At 39.0% G+C, this 19,606-nt stretch overlaps 2 protein-coding genes across 3 annotated transcripts in view; one reads left to right on the forward strand and one right to left on the reverse strand.

The window, feature by feature from the left end:
* Positions 1-232: 232 nt before the first annotated feature.
* On the reverse strand, positions 233-8,525 carry ppm1kb (protein phosphatase, Mg2+/Mn2+ dependent 1Kb). 2 transcript variants are annotated; one of them, XM_054605197.1, is made up of 7 exons: positions 8,307-8,525; positions 6,811-7,329; positions 6,540-6,640; positions 4,096-4,261; positions 3,740-3,884; positions 3,017-3,151; positions 233-2,484 (listed from the first exon to the last, which is right to left on the reverse strand). In XM_054605197.1, exons 2-7 carry the CDS (start codon positions 7,272-7,274, stop codon positions 2,353-2,355), a joined length of 1,143 nt encoding a protein of 380 aa, XP_054461172.1. In that variant the 5' UTR covers positions 7,275-7,329; positions 8,307-8,525; the 3' UTR covers positions 233-2,352. The 2 variants fall into 2 exon arrangements, with proteins under 2 accessions (XP_054461172.1, XP_054461171.1); XM_054605196.1 differs by having other exon boundaries at positions 8,234-8,525.
* A 105-nt stretch (positions 8,526-8,630) lies between these two features.
* Positions 8,631-19,606, forward strand: part of herc3 (HECT and RLD domain containing E3 ubiquitin protein ligase 3) — a 24,139-nt gene continuing 13,163 nt past the window's right edge. Inside the window, exons 1-13 of the mRNA XM_054605195.1 lie at positions 8,631-8,729; positions 10,386-10,738; positions 12,295-12,454; positions 12,907-12,983; positions 13,454-13,675; positions 13,847-13,938; positions 14,280-14,410; positions 14,781-14,932; positions 15,469-15,539; positions 16,309-16,433; positions 16,667-16,726; positions 18,640-18,751; positions 19,381-19,570. Of these exons, the coding sequence (XP_054461170.1) occupies positions 10,516-10,738; positions 12,295-12,454; positions 12,907-12,983; positions 13,454-13,675; positions 13,847-13,938; positions 14,280-14,410; positions 14,781-14,932; positions 15,469-15,539; positions 16,309-16,433; positions 16,667-16,726; positions 18,640-18,751; positions 19,381-19,570 (1,615 nt within the window). The 5' untranslated portion in view covers positions 8,631-8,729; positions 10,386-10,515. The remainder of the gene's footprint in view (positions 8,730-10,385; positions 10,739-12,294; positions 12,455-12,906; positions 12,984-13,453; positions 13,676-13,846; positions 13,939-14,279; positions 14,411-14,780; positions 14,933-15,468; positions 15,540-16,308; positions 16,434-16,666; positions 16,727-18,639; positions 18,752-19,380; positions 19,571-19,606) is intronic.

Here is a 19,606-nt window from a genome sequence, read left to right on the forward strand (position 1 = left end):
TTTAAACCAGCAGATTGCCACTCGGATAAAATGTGTTAAATACAGTTTGGAATGCAGGACATTCACTTGTAGAGGAGTATTTTCACAGCATTGTACTGCTTTTTCTACTCAAATACAGGTTTTGAAAAGTTCTTCCACCACTTGATATTGAGGTCTTCTGCAAAAATCCACCATCATTCAGGCTCTTTTAACAGTAATGACATTTATGGCTATAAAATTGACGATATTGAAACGTTTCTGGATGAAATGGACAAGAAATGAAATGTGTTGATCATCTTTGATGTTAGGTTTTTAATTGAAGGGACAATCCATTCAGACCAGGAATACATTACTAACATAGTGTTGTTGAAACAGTCACATTTAGGTCCCAGATACAGGTCCACAGTTACAATAGTTGTATTTAAAAGGCAGTGAAACAAAATACAGTAAATTAAAACTGAGCACGCTGTGATAGATAACTTTAACGATAAGGAGGTTTGTAAGGAGGACGTGTTAATTATAAGTCCATATGATATTTCAAGGTTTTCATTCAATATGCGAATGAGCAAAACAGTATTTACAAAACATCTACAAATGGTGTTTGAGGGAAAAAACTGATAGCTACACAACATTTGCAAATAGAACAATGAGGATAAATAGGAAGTGTTGCATTTCTCTAGCTTTAACAACCACAAAACAAAAGCTCAACAGTGAACAAAAACAGGAGAGTCGATCTGATGGTTTAAGTCGGTGTATGTATCCACTCACACGAGGTCAGCAAAGACAACTCATACATCTCAATAACTTCTATACCCTGCGTGGTTTGATTGATATTTCTTAGTCATGGAGGGCATTCAAGCAAACATTCACATTGTCAAACATGGCTCTTGGCTGAACAATTCTTTAGCGTTGCATTAAGTGTGCTTTGATCTTTCTGAGTGACACATAAATGGTGTAAATGAGGAATTAGATTGTAAAGAAGTTACAATATAAATGACGTAGCTTTACACAATGAAAGCACCTAACTAAAGTCCTGTGTTGGTGAAATGCTCTGATAGGAGACTTTCTTTAGGAGGAGTTGTTACGTAATGAGAACTACCAGTTTTCCAGATGTACATAAATATAATTATTTACAAAACATACACTGTACATTTCTTTACTCTGAACACTTCTTAGTGCACCCACAATACCTGTTTCAAATCAGTACAGATATTAACACTCATACAGCACAAAACATGAATATCTTGTAGCAGCCACTCAAATGCTGTTCATTTAAATAGCATTAAGCAGCTTCATTCACACTATTTCACAAGATCAGAGAACATTCAGGGTTGATTTTGCCAGAACCGTCAAGAGTGTGCCATTGAACATTGACATTACTTTTGGTGCGTCAGTAATTATTATAATTACCTCGAAAAACATTAAGTGCATTGTTTAAGTGGAAGCCTTTAGAAGAGGAGATACATGTAGAAGAGAATACTTAGAAGCTTTGACCCAGATGACGATCAGGAAACTGTACCGATACTAAAACCTTGACCTGACTTATTTTGGTCGTGATGCTAATTTGCTTCAGAAGTGGTGACGTTTCTATTTACATTTAAAGGTGCAGTGTGTAGGATCTGGAGACGTCTAGCGGTCAACTGAAACTTCTCCGGTTTGCCAAGCGTGTAGGAGAACTACGGTGACCGATGCAGAAACACAAATGGTGATATCTGGAGCCAGTGTTTGATTTGGTTTCCCAACAATGCTTAGTTTCAGGTGATTTTACACATTATATAAAGAAAACATGCTTATTGATATCACAATCCATTTCTGCCAATAGATCCCCTTAAATGCTCCACACTGTACCTTTAAGTAGATTTTGCATTCTCATGCAAGAATTCAATTAATTCCAATCAATTGACAAATGAACGCAGTTCAATTGTTGTATTTTCCCCACTCTCGTCTATGCATGTAGTCCCACCCTTGAGACTGAGAAATTGAAAGACTGCAGGCTTCAAACGATCTAGATGCACTATTTTTGAAATTGCAACTCATCAAAGTTGTTAAGCTGCAAACTATTCGGTACAGCCCTACATGTCTTCCATTCAAGCACCTGCTTTTAGCAACCATAAGGTCATTGGCTTGCTAGTAGGTAAAATAATTTATAAAAGAGCATATTTTTGATTGAGTGCACATCATGAATCCACTGCCTGTTACTACAACGAGGCTAATATATATCATATATCATATATATATTGTAATCCTTAGGTATTATTGTTCGGGCAAACCACACTCTTTATAATGTTTTCACAAGGGCACTGTTTTTTTCGATTGTATTGCACAAATGAATTAGGTCACACACCACAACCTTTCCGTCCGACGTCCTGATGACTACGCCCAGCGACCGCTCGACACAACACTTCTGCTGAAGGAGAAAGTTGCGTCCGAGCTCTTGTGCTTTCCCCACGCACCAAAGGGCACCACGATAATCGTGCTGTTGTCCTCTGAGCCGTACTGAAGAGACTAAAAGAGAAAAATAAAGCAACATGAAGGAAATCAAATTTCAGCAGGTCCAAGATTGCTTTGAAAAATCAGCGTAGGACATAAGCATTAATGTGCACTGTTTTAATGCTTTTATCTTAAGCTGTCTCGCAACTAAGACAGGCAAGCTGTGGACAGTAAACAGGGCTTTACACAGGGATATGGAGAAGCAAACAGAAGAAGAGAAGAGAACAATAAAAAAGCCATTTAAGCCCATTAAAATGTGTTTCCTGCAGTAACATTACAGCTGTGAACGTAGCAGTGCAGTATGTTTACATTTGACTTGATGGTGGGTTGGCCTTGAGGATACAACCAACTTTGGCCGAGGCACAGGGGCCGACCTTAAATGTAGGTCAGCTGTTCTCAGTTAAGTGACAGTTTGTGGAGCCAAAGTGCGACACCTGGTGGTAAATAATAAACAACCACGGCCATTTAAATCACAAGGCTCTCCTACTTTAAAAGCATTGTGTGGTTTCACCATGGGCACATTAAAAGCTAAGTATGAACGTCTTACCTGGTCAGAAATTCTCTGAGCCGCCTCCTTGGGGTCGTGGCACTGGTTGATGACATTGCAGATCTCCTGACTATTCATGATGAAGTTAACGCCGTCTGTGGTCAGCGCCAGGAACGAGTCGTGTGCGTGGTGCAACTGAGGAAAGACCAGGCAATATTTAAAAAAATGTTTTTACCTTTTTGAAACCATTGTCTTCTCAAGTGCTGCTGAATTATTGCTGGCATTTGTAAAGGAAATTAAATAAAACAAAACCTCAGGAGTGAACCTTGATGTAAAAGCATGGAACGATAATAGAATCCTAAAAAAATACCGAATTTACAATACCTAATTATGCTACGTCTTTACAGAGATATTAACATGATGAGACAGATGCAAAAATGTAAATTGGTGGTAATTCAGGTTGGCAGATAGGAAGGCAGCAATAATGTGCAATATTTTTGTAATATTTACATAATCACATTTAAGATGGAGGTAAAACGTGCATATAAATGTGAGGACATGCAGACTGAAATAATTACACTGTAAATATTGGTACTACAAGTATGTGTTGTCATTATGTTATTGTACCTTCATTATTAACAAGAAAAAGATTAAATTCACAGTGCATTGAATTTTACACTGTACCACTTCTTAAATGCTTTTGTATAAATTACCTTAAGAAAACGAGTGGACAAATAACAAAAATACCCAAAATTGCGACGAACTCCACTTTAATAAACCTACCGATACTCTCTTGGTTTCAGGCTCAGCAATGACCCCTGTGCTCTTCAGGTCAAAGTCTCCGATGCTGCGCGTCATTGCCAACCTGCCATTGACGTTTGGCTGTCCCAGACTGTTCCAGGTGATAAAACCCCCACTTTTCTTTACCCTTGAGGCAGGTGCAGAGGGAGAAAGGTAGATAGAGAATTGCGTTAGTTGACAGAGAAAGAGTGCTTTTTACATAAAAGTAACCATATCCTCAATTCTGCAGATGCAACTCCATCAGCACTGATTACACAAAAGAAAGAAAGTATTTTGAAGCTCGCTGATGTTCTTTGACTAAACTGACAAACATGGCATTACAGACAACTTCTTTGTACCTCTCTTTCTCGTCCTTCCTATCAGGAGTGTGGTCCACAGTGAGTTTAAGGGCCTTGCCCTTGCGGCACAGCATGGCGCGGCTATCACCCACACTGCCCACCACCAGCTCGATGCCGTCCCTCAGCAGCGCCACAGTGGCGGTGGTTCCTGCATTCATCCCGGGTACTACAGAGACATAAAAGGAAGCATCAGAGCTGGAACGTGCCATGAAACGTTCACACAAAAAGTCACAGTTCACAACATCCACAGTGTATCTCACACTCTTGCATTCAAACGTTAAAACATTAACACAAGGGGGGGAGTCATATAGTGGATTTATAGAAGACTAAAGATTACAGCAGTAAACAATAGAGGAAGAAGTCAAACATGCAGGTTGAACTGTTTCAGCATAGAGTTGAGGTCCAGAGCGAATTTTACAGCAGTTAGGTTTAAGACTAAAAATAAAAATAATCAGTGTGTAAAACACTCATAAGTGTCCAGAACTGATCTTAATATTCAAAAACACACATCTAAAAATGAATGTTTTTTGCATGCATTCATCTAGAGTTACAAATGTGAAAATTCAATAATCTGTCATAAGGAAAGTGATATTAAATATAATGACTTTGTACTTAGTACTTTCTAACAATTCTTATTAATGCAGGCCAACAGTAAAATGTCACTTTAACATTAAACTAAGCAACATGGTTCCAGTCAAGTTGGACAAATTGGATAAAACAGCATCAAATGTCATTACGTGGAATTATCCGCTGGCATTTTTAGACACAAGTCTGCATTAGACCTTTTTTCTTCTTCAGAGAAAGAAATTATTTTGAGCCTAATCTGCATTTTAAACATGCTGCATCTCATGGACTAGATCTGTCATTGACAACATACAACTCACACAACTTGTCAAACTGAAGCACTGTCTCACAAGAAGCTTTGCATACACTTGGTGAGAGAAGAAAGGGAAGAGAGAGAGAGAGAGAAAGAAATTGGAGTGAGAGAAAGATAGGGAACCTTCCAGTAGTCCAGGATTTAGGACCCGCTGGACTCTCCTTCAATATCTAGCCTCTCGTCATCCACATTGGTGCCAAGGGCCTCCAGCTCTTAGCTGGGTCAGCAGCTGCCGTAGATAACATGCACACACACACACACAGGCATATTGGGACATTTCACACAGCGTGGCCGATGAATGGCCACATTAAAGGTATACTAGCTTATATATTAACAGATAACCTTAATCAGACATGATTCTGTTTACGAAATGTCAACCTAATTTGAAAAGTCTCTATATGAAAGGGCAAACATGTAGACCTTGTGAGAGAAATGTGTTGCTTTAATTTCTTTAACTGGTGCTCAAATTAACCCGTATATCACATACAATGCCTGTCCTAAACAAATACTTTGCAGATTGAAAAAATATCAACAGAAGGGTGACAAAATAAAGGAAAAAACAACAATAAGTGACTTCTTGAAGTGTTGGACCACAACAGGACTTTAGAACAGTTCCGGTGTTTGTTTGTTTGAAATATACAAGTCCCAGGACCTCTACTGAAAGATGTATATGCCATTCTTTTTTTTCTTTTTGATATTCTCTCATGTGGTGTTTCTCATGGTGGTGAAGTTCACTGTCTAGCACGCCAATCCACAACCTCCCACTGGTGTTAAACTGGGTTGAGATCTGGGGACTATGAAGACCATAGAATATGATTCAGATCATTTTTATAGTAAAAAAAAAATGTATATATCATTAACACCTCATGCCCTCTCGTGGAAAGATCCCCATTCGTTATGTTTATCCACACCATTGACTGACGACATGACAGCTGTGAAGTAGTTCTTATCACACCGATTTATGTTCTAGTATTAATTTTTTCTGAAAAGTTTGGTTTCCGTTATTTGATTAAAAAAAGCTAAAGTCTCAGGAATTGTTCATAGAGGTTCAATGTGCTAACAAATAAGCTAGGAGGCGCTAACTAACAAGCGAGACCTCCATATCATTTCCACGCGACTCTGGCTCCAAATTACATCAAAAGTGCGAGATGGCTGCTCCCGAGTCCCGGTATGTTGGCTTTACTTTAGTACAGTGGGAGGAAGGTGAGACACATCGTCCATCGATATATACAGTCTATGGTCCACACATGTTCTCAGGTTTTTCCTTTAATTTGTTGCCTTTCTGTTTCAGTAAATGTGTAGTGAAGCAGTGAAGAACTGGTGTTTGCTCTACTTGTAGCTGGGTTATTGTTCCATCAGTTATTGAGTAACTTTCGTTTAAATGACAGACCTCGAACCAAAGTTCTTGGACCGTGACAGTTGAAATATCCAAGGCTTCAAAGCCTAAGTAGGATAAGTAAGTTAGGTTTTGAGGAGAGAAGAAAAAAATGTCATTACGTAAATACATGCGTGTGTTTATATACACAGTATATCTATGTGCATGTAACATGAAAGCCCATCAACCTACCCTTTGGACAGAAGTGCAAGTGCCTTGCAAAAGCTTTGTCTATTTCAAGGAAGGCCTTCGTTAAAACTACTTCCAGATTGGACTCCTCCGCCACAAGGTCCCTGAAACGACAACCAAAAGACTACCTGTTAGTTCATCCAAATATCAGCTATGAAAAGGAGTGAGGTTATGTTTTGCTATCATAAAATTTCACACATTCAAGTTGTTAATAAGTAAATATGTTTCCTGTGGGTTTGATATCTGATAACAGCAAATTTAATGAACCCCTTACTTGATGAATTTCTCCATGTATTTTTCACAAAAGTCAGATGCTTCTGGCCCACCGTGCCCATCAAACACAGCAAAGTAAAGGATGCTGTCAGTCATTTGGGAGACCTGGAAGCGGTCTTCATTCTCCTTACGTTGACCGATGAGGGAGGAACAGCCTACCCTCGACAAGCTGACTTTGGGAATGGGCTTGCCGTAGCGAATACTGGAAGGCAGCAGGATGGGCTCATCAATACGATTGTCCCAGATGCCAAATGAATCCCAAGTAGTGGGTTGGCCACTGCTGTCTGCATCAAAGCGTGTGTTGCTGTGCAGTTTTCCTGAAGGGCTGTAAAGTTGTCTCTGGAAGATTGTGAACTGGGGGTGTCTGACCTGCTGGAATGGGACTAGGGCCGTCTGTAAAAGACCACTAAGTCCCACATGAGGACCACTGCACCTTGCCAGGCGCCCGAGGCATGCAGCTGACATCACCCTGATAGCACAAACACTGGAAAAGCACTGGATGCAGAGGTAGAGAGATTTTCTGTCCGAAGACAATGAGGGGGAAAAACACGGTTAGTCAGAAAAGATGCAGAATTCTAATGAACATTACATAACACTTTGTTTGTTTTGGAGCGCCACACAGGACCAGAATGTGTCAGCTGTTTACACCAGGCCTGTGTTATTTGTGTTAAAGGTCTCTTCAACCTAGACATCATTATGCAAATGATTTAATTGCGGTTATCTCTAAAAAGGTAGGAACAAATTAATAAGATACAAACCCTTAACTTGTAAAGGTGCTAAAAAAAATAAGTGAGTTCACAGCTTTCAAATCTGACCAGATTTTTATTTGCAAGTGTTTGTCTTAACGATGGGAAATAGTCACTTATCAACTTGTTACTATACGTGCAATGAAATAAACTATTTTGCAAACATTGCTGAAGTATACAACATATGGATTTGAATACAATCTAAAAATAATAATGAATGTAATAACATAAACAGGCAGTGCACCACATGTATATACTACAAGACTCACAATGTAGCAGTATCGTTTCTAATCAAGATCCATGTAAAGTAACGTTTAGATGAATGTTGAATGATGCAACTCTTCACTCAACACAACATATATATATATATATATATATATATATATATATATATATATATATATATATATATCCTGATACTGCAGACAAAAGTCTTAAATGTGGTGTGCTCGTGTTTCTGTAAGAACACTTCAATCATCATAAATAATATACAGTTATTGCATGTTTGTAAAAAGCGACCAGACAAATGTTTATGTTAGGAGCTTTTTGTTTTGACTGACGTTTGCTAACATGCTAGCATGCTACCATAGCTAGCTAGCTGGTTAGCATTAGCTAGAAGTTGACACCACCGGGACAATCCCCTCGACCTTTCACTGGTGCGTTGACTAAAAACCGTACCTTTGATATGTAAGTATCCTCTGCACGCTTTACTCCCCTGCTGGTGTTATTGATGGTGTTATTAATAACCTACTTAACGCCGCAGTCCTCGTCTCGTCCTGTTTCGGAGCCTCAATGTTATCAAACACAGCCTGTGATGTGACCGCCAATCAGCAGCCGAGAACCGTCGACTCCCTCTGCCACGCCCACAGCCTGCGTGGTGACGCACAGAGAGCACGTTAAATATCAATATTGATATAACACAGTCGTCTGCTATGATTCATATTTAGTTTTATTCTCCATTCAGTGTAGTAGATTCGGCCTATTTAAAATATACCACGTCGGTCGTGGAGGGGGCGGAGTCAACGTGACAGTCGTTAAACGGCTCTCGACCAATGGCTGCTCTCCTAACGTCAGCGTTCAGTGACGTAGGCAGATGTGGTACTTGCTACTTCCGCGTTTGTTTTCTGAGCTGAACCGAAACTGGACGCCAAAGATTCAGAATGCATCAATCCAGGTAGACACCTCCCTTTTTGATTTGGGATCAATCTGCTGCGTTACAACGCTGTTTCGCTCACAGTTGAGACGTCGGTTAAGCAGCGGATGTGTGTGTGTTCGGCCGTCACACTGACAGTCAGCGTGTCAGTAGCTTGCTAAGGTTAAACAGCTAACTATGAACTATAAGGGCTCTTGTGGGTCAGCAAGACGTCTGGTGTGGTTCCGTTCATTATTGTTGAATCAGCTAATGCCAGTTAGATATGTGGAGATGTCTTGGCTACGCCTGCATACTGTGATTATAATGTCTACACAACGCAGGCCACTCCTCTTCACTTCCCTTCTCCACAACAGAGAGCTAACGTAACCTCACATACACGTCACTGCAGAGGATGATGATCCTGTGGACCATCTAAGGGACACTTAAACACAGCTAGTTAACGACATTCACATTGAGAAAATTTTGATTGCAATGGGTTATGATAATAGTAATATTAATAATAATAATAACCCACATGTAATAGACATGTATTCAAACAGGCTCCTTGTGTTTACTAATGTGGTGTTATTGTTCATTTTATTGTCTGGCACTCTTCTCAGTATATACACAGAATTGACTGGAGGTTAGTGCGTACCCTCTGCTAAATATGCAGTCCAATAATACAACAGCCCCCCCTCCCTCATGAAGGTTTCTCATTGAAACTGTAGAGAAGCTTTGATGGTTGATTCAACTTCATTGTCATTTTAGAGGCTGCAGATTGCTGTGCGGTTGAGTTGTATTGCATAAGGTAATAAAACTGCTACTACTACTAATGGTTACGTTTAGTTGCTATATGCTTTACAAACATAAAAAAGTAAGACGAATCAAGTAAACATTCTAATAATATAGCAAGAAAATGACAAATACAGAGCAGGGTTTCAAATATTTAGTTTTATCAAAAACTATACATCACAACTAGGGCTAACAATAAACATTTATTCTGATTGTTGTTGTTATCTGACAGTTATTTTCTGATGTATCTTTATGTCTATAAAATGTAAGAACATGGTCAAAAAGGCCGATAACTTCTTAGAGCTCAAGTTGACATCTTCAAACTGATTGTTTGGTCTGACCAACAGTCTAAAACTTAAAGATATTCAACTCACTTAGAAGGATGAGGAAATCCAGCAAAATATTCACGTTAAAAATTCAGGTCAGATGTCTGCAGTGTTGCTGTGGTTGTCCTTTGTATGAATTTATTTGGTTATCCTGGTTTCATAGCTTCTAATGAATTTGATGAGGTGACAGATCCTTGAGTTCATTTTCATGCTGCTTTTGTTATTGTCTTTCTGTCTCCTAATTCATGACATGTAAGTTGTTTCTTACTGTGTTCCATTCCCATTTGTTTATTACCCATGGCCAACTCAAGTCAGTAACATCCATGTATTGCATCGCATGTGGATCGACAGTAAGGCTGCATGGAGCTGCTTAAGCCGGGATTACACTGAGAGTTTATTTAAACACACAGCCCTGTTCTTCTGTCATACAGTTTACATCATTCTCAAACACAGCCACACCTCTCAATCCATTGTTTATCTTAAAAGAAAACATTTGGGTTTCACACATGGAGCACAGTGATAAGCATGTACTTCCTAATGAAGAAAGATTACATAAATGCCATTTTTTTGCTTCTTCCAGGGTTGGACTTTACATGAAGAGGAGAAAGCGGGGCTGCTCTAAAGTCTGAACATTTTGTTGACTTCCTCCATCTGGCCATCACTCTCTCCGCCTCTTCAGATTGGTCCTCATCCTCTCTTCCCTCGCCGACATGCTTTGTTGGGGGAATTCAAAAGACGGACAGCTGGGTATTGGTATTGAGAGAAACCCCATGTTTGAGCCCAGGAACTGTCATGTGTTCAGTGGCAGGGGACTGAAAGAAGTAGCTTGTGGAGGGCAACACTCAATGTTCCTGCTGCATGATGGCAGCGTGTATACATGTGGTTCTAACAGCTGTGGACAGCTGGGCCACAGCAAACCAGGGACTTCCCCAGGTAAGCCTTTGTCGTGAACAGCATATTCCCGGACCTTTGATTAATTGAATCATTACAAACTGTGTGCTGTTGCACCACCCTGCTGCACTGCTTTCAGTAGGTGTGAGTGGAAAGTTACCCAGGATTAGCATGACAAGGTGTGTTTACAAAAGCACTATAAACAGAGCATGCTAATATTAGCATAGTGACACGCCAATCTAAGATAGTGAAATGGTAAACAGTATACCTGCTCAACAACTAGCATGGTAGCAATGTCAACACTTTTCTAAGGTTTAGCCTCATAGAGCTGCTAGCATGACTGTAGACTCCTAGTATTGTTTCTGCACCGCAAACATTAAAGTTTGAAATGACAGATATGGTCTTAATTTCTAAACCTTTTCTATTTAAATACATAAGTGACTTGAAGAAATTACTTTAAAAAACGTATTCAACCAAAAGACAACATTACAGGGGCAACTGGACTTTCTGTGGAAGTTACACTCTTGTGTGAGGATATATATATAATGTTTTCCAGATCACCCCATCTTTGTGTAAAACTGATGAAGGTTTCCAAAAATGCAGTGAAATCTCTTGCTGGTCAAAGCAAGTTTTTCTTGTTTTAAAGCTGCTAGACATCACAAGATCTAGATGACTCTTACAAAGTATGAGCAAAAATGTTGCAATGTCATAAGCTTTATTTCTCAACTAATGGACTTTATGTAGTTGTATTATATATTGAAGTTAACTGCAAAGCAAACTGTGCTAAAGATCAATGTTTACGCAGTTTACACAGTTACGAAGTGTCTCCATTTCTGAGAGGGTTCATTATCATTTCTAGGAGATGTGAAAAACTCTCATGGCTTGTAAAGTGATTGCAGACAGTGGTGGGTGTGTGTTGGTGATGTGGGAGGAATTTGTTATACTTTGTCTCGGCATGTGGGTGAAGCTTTAGCAACAATGAATATATGCAGGAATCGTTGGAACTTGAGCAAGTATATAGACCTATTCAATAAAAGATTTTTGCATACATGATATCCTACATATTGACACATTGTATCAGCACTTTTACTCACTTTATACTTGATCATATTAACAGTTTATTTACTTGAATATATTTTTAATAAAGCCTACAACATGTAAATTACTGATTAAATGTTTCCAAATCATATTGTATTATACGCTCAATTGAAACCCCAGTGCCAGAGTTGTTATGTATTTGTAGTTCTTCTGCAATTGTAGCTTCCAACCCAGTTAATCTTCTATGATAAAACAGTTCTATAGCAGGAAACCACACAGAAAACGAATCTGATGGAGACAAGTCCACTGACTTAAATTAAAATTAAATACCATTTGAATCTGTAGCTTGCTAAGTGAAAGGAAAGGTGGTTTAGCTTTAATTAGCAAAGTTTTACTTACTATGACAATCTTGGACCAGGTTAGTGCATACCAAATGAGATTGTATCTTGATTTAATTTAAAAGTCAATACATTTATATCCTCTCCCTACATACTAAGATCTATTTTATTTTTTGTCATGAAACTGCCAACGTCTGACGCTCTTCCTCCTCCTCTCCTCAGAGCTTGTAGGAGCTCTGGACACTCAGACGATAACAATGGTGTCGAGTGGTCGGTCCCATTCAATGGCGGTGAATGAGCAGGGTCAAGTGTTTGCGTGGGGAGCTGGTGAAGGGGGCCAGCTCGGTCTGGGGACTGCAGAGGCGGCCGTTCGAATCCCAAGGTGAGTGAGTGGACCATCACCGAGGAATTCAAGCTTTTAGCCTGACTGGAGGTTTGAATATAAGGATTACCTCTGGGTTCAATTTGTATCGTACCATAAAACCAAAATAGCAATGATATGTTTTATTCTGTTCCCATGAAATAAGAACTATTCGGATGCATTGAATTGCCGGCTTTACTATTATATAGTATTTAGTATGAAACATTCAGACTGTGAAGTAGTTTCTTATTGTTGGTCTGACAGTTTAGCTCAGGGACTCGTCTATTTTGAAAAATACATTTTCCTGAAAATTAAAACTGATTTACAAGTTAGGTCCCTTACTCCTGGATATGTTACTATGGAAGCATTTCATGATATCTCCTGACAACTGACAAAGAGAGAACATGAGTTTAACTGTTTTCTTTGTAGACGTGTTTTATATTTAATGATTAACAAATGTTTTTCCCCCTTAGGTTGGTCAAAAGACTGTGTGAACAGCGGATCTCTCAAGTAATGTGTGGGAATCAGCACTGCATTGCACTTTCTAGAGGTATGAAAGACAATCTCTTTATAGCACACCAGCCCTGTTTATGTCCGTACTCTTGTATCCACCTACTGTTTGGATTTTTTTTTTCCTTTTAATATTTTATTTATCACAGAATACCGACTCTAAAATTAAAATGGCAGAAATAAAATGTAGGGCACTACATAGTACATTTAAACTGGGACACAGCCATTGACTTTTTTTCAGAAAGAAGTTAAGGGCTTTACAACCTTTTTTCCCCATTTATAATTTTCTTAAGGCCATTGTTTGGCATCTTGCCTTTATTTGGCAGTGACACAGAAGCAGATTGGAGAGAAAGAGAAGGGATGTTGGGAGATGTTGCAGATTCATGTTGTACATTTTAGCAACCAGATAGTTCCACATTACCAAACAAATGTATATTTGCCTGTACTGGCAGTAACTGGTGTAGATGAACGTTAACCTAGTTTTTACTTCTCTGTCCTTTCCCCTCTCAGATGGCCAGCTGTTCACGTGGGGCCAGAACACCAGCGGACAGCTCGGTCTCGGTAAAGGGGAGCCCAGCAAGCTGTTCCCTCAACCCCTGAAGTCTCTGTCCGGTATTCCTTTGGCACAGATAACCGCCGGGGGAGACCACAGCTTTGCTCTCTCTTTGTCCGGAGCTGTATTTGGTTGGGGCAAGAACCGAGCTGGACAACTTGGTCTCAATGATAAACAAGGTGATAATGAGCTGGAGAGAAAGAAGTCAAAAGGACAGTGAAGTCCCAGTTTACATTACTAGAGTCAAATGGAGAAGTTGCCATGTTCCTCTAAGTCGTGACACTCATTTGTAAATACATCCACCAGTGTAGAACAGTGTGACCTTTGCTTGTTTATGTTCCCCTTATCAGATCGAGCTGTCCCGTGCCACATCAAATTCCTGAGATCTCAAAAAGTTTGTTATATCAGCTGTGGAAATGAACATACAGCAGCCCTCACAAAGGTAAGAATACGGATTAACCCCCACCATCGCTTCTCAGTTAAACAATCCACATAATATGAGAGTATTTAGCCACCAAACGTTACATAGGACAGTTTTGTAAGTTGCTGTTTGGTCAGCTGTCTTATAATAGTAACCCATGACTTGCTGCATGTGACCTTTATTGCACAGACAACATCTAAATCTTATTCCAGCCGGACAGCCTAACTAACTGATCTTAATCCAGCACCTCCACACACGGTCCTGGAGAAAAACAATATTTTACTTTGAATAACTACAATACTATGCCAAGAATCTCTGTCTCCAACAACAACAACATTCATTCTGTATTGTGTTTCTGTAAGGACGGCGGCTTGTTTACGTTTGGTGAAGGCTCGTGGGGTCAGCTGGGTCATGGCTCCACCAATAATGAACTTTTACCCAGACGAGTGCTGGAGCTCATGGGCACTGAGGTGTCCCAGATCACCTGTGGCAGGTACTGACTCTTTTAAAACCTGCTCACTGGTTTACTCGGTACACTGTTACAATCTGATCCATCTCGATACAATTAGAAATCTTTGGTGAAGCTTAAACTGTGACAGAAAGGTGTTGATTAAGCTATATAGTCACTTTTTAGGCTGTAGCTACTGGTGATGTTTTGTTGTTCTGCTTTACATTTAAAAGCATTTCAAAGTTAAACACGTTTGTGAAACAGTATGAACAAAAACTAAAGATCAGAAGATCACAAATGAACTGCAGGGGGATAGGATTGTCTTGAATTACAGTGCATCTAATAAACTCAGTGTATTAGAGGCTTGTTCTGTCCTTCTGCATCCTAAAATTTTCTTTTTTCCCACTTTTGTCAGGCACCACACGTTGGCATTCGTGCCTTCCTCTGATGTGGTGTACACGTTCGGTTGTAACAGCCATGGCCAGCTGGGCACCGGAGTACTGGGGGACGCCAGGAGCCCGTTTCCTGTGAAGGCCAGTTTCCTGACTGGAGGTTCACACAGAACAGGTGAGCAGAAGAGTCTGTGCTCACTTTACAGGATACAGTAGTGTGGCTGAAATTGCTTTTTTAAAATCACAATGCTGATGTACAGTTATAAACTTCAATAAAAGTCAACTATAACAAATAATGAAACAGTACTTATACTAATAAAATACACCGTAGTTTGTGGTGTTTGAATTATCAGAGTTCAGCTTGTAATGTTAATGTGTTTGTTTATAATCTAATCTAGTGGACGTCTGTCAAAGGAGAATGTTTTTTAGGCTGAAATATGACAGTGAAAACTATTTTACAAAGATACAATGTTGATCATTGCTTGATGCATTCACGGGATATTATCTTTTATCCTTCATAACTATGTGCCAGCAGTAAACTAAAGGTCATGTTCATTTTTAAAGCATAATTTCATACAAATGCAGTTGAAAATGCTCTTCTCTATAATAAAAAAGCAAGAAATGCAACTACTCTCTGTAACTATTTGATTAACTGTTATAAAATGTTGGAAAGTTAACTGTTTCTCTGTTTATCTTTACTTTATTTTTTAGAATCAAAATATACAGTGACAAAAATCATCTGTGGAGGAGACCATAGCTTCTTATTGTACTCTGATGACCAGGTATGTGATTTTATTAAGGTTTTAGTAACCTTCTCTCACTCTCAAGTTGGTTACCTGAATAATAATTATTGTTGTATTTGCATTGTTTGACTTCAAATCTATCAAAACAAACGTTAGACCTTTAGTCCTGTTGATTGCTGTCACGGTTATTTGGTGACAGAATTGAAAGCCTTATTATGAAAATATCAGAATGTTTTGCAGCATTGCAATTCAACATCTTATTTTGCATTTTAATGCATACATGCTGTATCAACTAAAGTTAGAAAACATTAAGAAATGTTTAATGCAAAGGGGAAAATCAAGTGTCAAGTCTCATGAGGATAAGAGAAATCTCCAGTCCACTCAATATATTTCCTCTAACCATCAGCACTAAACCCTCAACATAAACCTTAATCTAATCACAATTATAAAACAAACAATTTCAAAATACGCATCTTAATATTTAAAAAAATACCCCCAAATAACCTCTGATGTTAACATTTTAAGATATAATCAGTTTCAGTGTTTCACCACAGGGTGGCATGAGTGTGTACTCTTTTACTAGTTCCTCATAAATAAGCCTTACTGTATTTGTCTGCCGCAAATAGCTGTGCTCTGATAAAGACATAACACACACTCAGCCTCTACTGCAGAATATTTAGACTAAAGGTGTGGACTATTTGTTTTATCTCCATGCAGGAAAGAGACACAACCGACTGAAGAACAAATGCAAACAATCTGCCAAATGTTTGTACTGTTATCTTGTCTCTGTTTATCTTCCTCTCTGCAGAGTTCTGTCCCCTCAGAAGACTTCAGAGTGATCAATGTCAGCAAATCAATCTCCCCATTCAATTATGAAAGGTTAAATTCATGGAGGTTAAAGCTGATGTACAGCACAGATTCCAGTGTCACAAAGTAAGTCAAATAATGAAAGTGATTATTTTAAATGTATGAGATTGAACTGTATATAAACATATATAATACATATAACAATTGTAGATTCTCTTTTATATGTTTAGTATTAGGAGTGGTTTTACTTAGATTTTCACACTCAAGACTTGACTAGTTAAATCAATTATATTTGGTCTCTGTTCTCGTTGGTCAAACATTTCTCAAAGTGAGGCTCTATTTTATGTTTTTGTGCTCAGCGACATTATAATTCAGCTCTCTTCTACGGCTTGTTGGAACGCCAGCTTTTTGGACCAAAGGTACGTAAATGCTTTGTTTACTAAAGTAACTAAGTACTCAAATCAAGTGCTGTACTTTAATAAAATGTAGTGGTACTTGTATTTTTTTTTATTTCAGATTAAGATGTATCAATTTTCTCTACTCTACGTTTTTTTTTTTTTACCTCCACTTTGACTGCTGCAGTTATTAATAACACTTCAGGTTCAGATTTGACAATAAACACACGATAATCTTGGTAAAAATATAAAGCATGAAAGATAGACTGTAAGGTCAAATTGAACAAATAAAGAGGTGATATCATGCTTGACAGCCTCATGCTGGTGCACCTAACTTCAGGACTGTAGATTAAACATCTGCTGTCTTGAAGGGAAAGCAAAGGCTACAGACAGACATTTTTATTTTCTCACAGCAAAATGGTCTTCAGAATATCTGTTTTGCTGTGTTTACTGGTTGAGAATCTATCATCAAACTGGTTTTCTGAGAGGTCTACCTTTAGCTGGACTGTACCTCCAACGTTTGTTTTGGCAAAAATAACAGAGGATCTTTGGACTTGGTCAGACTCATATAAAATCTAGACTCCTGGGAAGTGAATCAGCAGGGACCTCACAGGGTCCCCATCACAGCAGGCTGTCTTATCCACCAAAACATGCTGATTGTCAGAGCTGGGAAAGATGCTATCTGTTTGGTCGCTGACTGATTTCTCTCACCATCACTGTGTGTTTTAAGGTGTGTTGGCTTTTAAGTACAGACTCATCAGCAGATATTTATCGTGTCCAGGGAACGAACAGTTGAGGCCATCAGGGTGGAAAACAGAAAACCTAAAGTACTTAAGACCGTACGGTCTGCTGAAACCCCTCAGAGATTTGTAGTCACTGAAACCATCAGCCAGTTTTCACATTAAACCAGTGGGACATGCTGTGGTCGGTGTAACCAAGTACATTTACTCAAATGCTGTACTTAAGTACAATTTTGAGGTACTTACACTGGAGTTTTTCTATTTCCTGCTACTTTATACTTCTTCTCAACTACATTTCAGAGGCAAAACATTATATTTTACTCCACTAGATTTATTTAAAAGCTTTAGTAACAAGTTGCTTATGCACATTTTACTACAAAGCAGATAAACTTTACAGCTAACACTTAAACAAACCGCACTACTCCTGGCATTCATTTGTTTATATTTGTTTGTGTTAATCCCAGATAATATCAAGTCTGCAATTATTTTACCTAAAGTAAATAGATTGTTGTACCACATGGGAATTAAGGGAACAATGGTTGGCTGGAATTGTAGGAATAAAGATGCATCATAAATCCATAAATAAAACATTATAACATGCCTTCAGACATGGTCAGCAAAAAAAGAAAAAAAAAAGAAGTTTGCTTCAACTGTAGTGGGGAACGAAAACGTGTTTCTTGTTTAAAGTGTTGTCATTTTCTTTATATTTGTGTTATGTATCAGAATATCTCCTCTGGTTCTTTAAGCTCACGGAGTTCTCAAAATAAAGTGGGTCAGTGCTCAAACTTAGTGTACTATCTGCATCAGTGTTTTTTGTTTGGCAAACAGTCTCCACAAGATCAGATCGGCTGAATTGGTGTTATGACTTGCTATAATCCTGAGCTATAAGAATGTGAAGGCTTACACTGTAAATAGTCGCTGTCCTTCATGCTAAGGTTTTTTTGGGGCTTTCTGCATTAGTCTGTGCTCACTGTCCTCGGCTCTCCCAGGCCGAAGAGGAGATCTGCTGAGGGATTGACTTAACTATCTTTTAGGCTGTGTGTTCACCTCACCGTAGGCGTTTAATCCAAAGTAACATGAGCCTTTAACATCGATGCTTCGCCTCAAAGTCCCTGAAAAAGAGCTCCGACATATTTTTCCCCGTTAGTAACCACTGAGACATCCCTGACATAATCATATGTTTGCTTGCTTTCTCAGTGATGATACCCACTTCAAAACCAACCCAAAGATCCCCGGCATCGATCTCAACTCTGTCAGAAAGCTCTTTGAGACGCTCAGCAAACCTGCTTTCTCTGGACTTCTGGAACAGGTATCAAATAAAAGTGTATTAAAGAATTAGATATGTACAAAAGCTAATAACACGTTTCTCTCTTCTGCTCTTCTGAGCCAAAACGCGACATAAGTTTGTTATTGAGCAAATACTCAAACTAGCTTCTTATTTGGGTTTCTGTCACCATAATGCAGCAGTTAAAGGAGGAACTCTGGGATTGTTACTCAGTATTGGATTACTAGCTCGCAGTAACCAAAACATTCATATGTGAATATTGAGCTCGTTTTGAAAGTACATCAAGTTCTGCTGCAGACTCATTGCACAAACAGCAAGATTGAGTCATAACCTCTAACATTAGCTCAGTAATCATAGGTTTGGGGTTCACGATGCTGTTCAACACAACATGAGACCGAGGCCACAATCCAACCACTAAAAGCCTCTCCTAACATTTAGTGATGGATATTTTTGATCCAAGCTGTTTTGGAATTCAAAAATCTCCCCTTTATTGATATTTGTAGCTTTCAAACACATCATTATATAGTACATTACAAATACTTTCCCCTCTATAACAGTAAATATTGTTCCCTATATCTGTGTAATTAGAAGTAGATTTATACACAATCTGTTAAACATTTCCTCCCTCGTTCTGTGTCCGACTCTCTGTTTAGGCCACCAAGAGTTTTGAGAGTCTGTTGATCCCTCAGCTGCCGCGCTCCCCTCCTGACGTCGAGGCCATGAGGATCTACCTCATCTTGTCTGAGTACCCGGCCCTGTTTGACTCCAAGAACTACATCCGCCTCACTATTCCCCTGGCAATGGCCATCCTCCGGCTTGACGCCAACCCCAGCAAAGTATTGGGTATCATACTTTCAATACCAAGTGATCTAAATGGTC

The sequence above is a fragment of the Anoplopoma fimbria genome, chromosome 9 (assembly GCF_027596085.1).
Source record: "Anoplopoma fimbria isolate UVic2021 breed Golden Eagle Sablefish chromosome 9, Afim_UVic_2022, whole genome shotgun sequence".
Lineage (NCBI taxonomy): Eukaryota > Metazoa > Chordata > Actinopteri > Perciformes > Anoplopomatidae > Anoplopoma > Anoplopoma fimbria.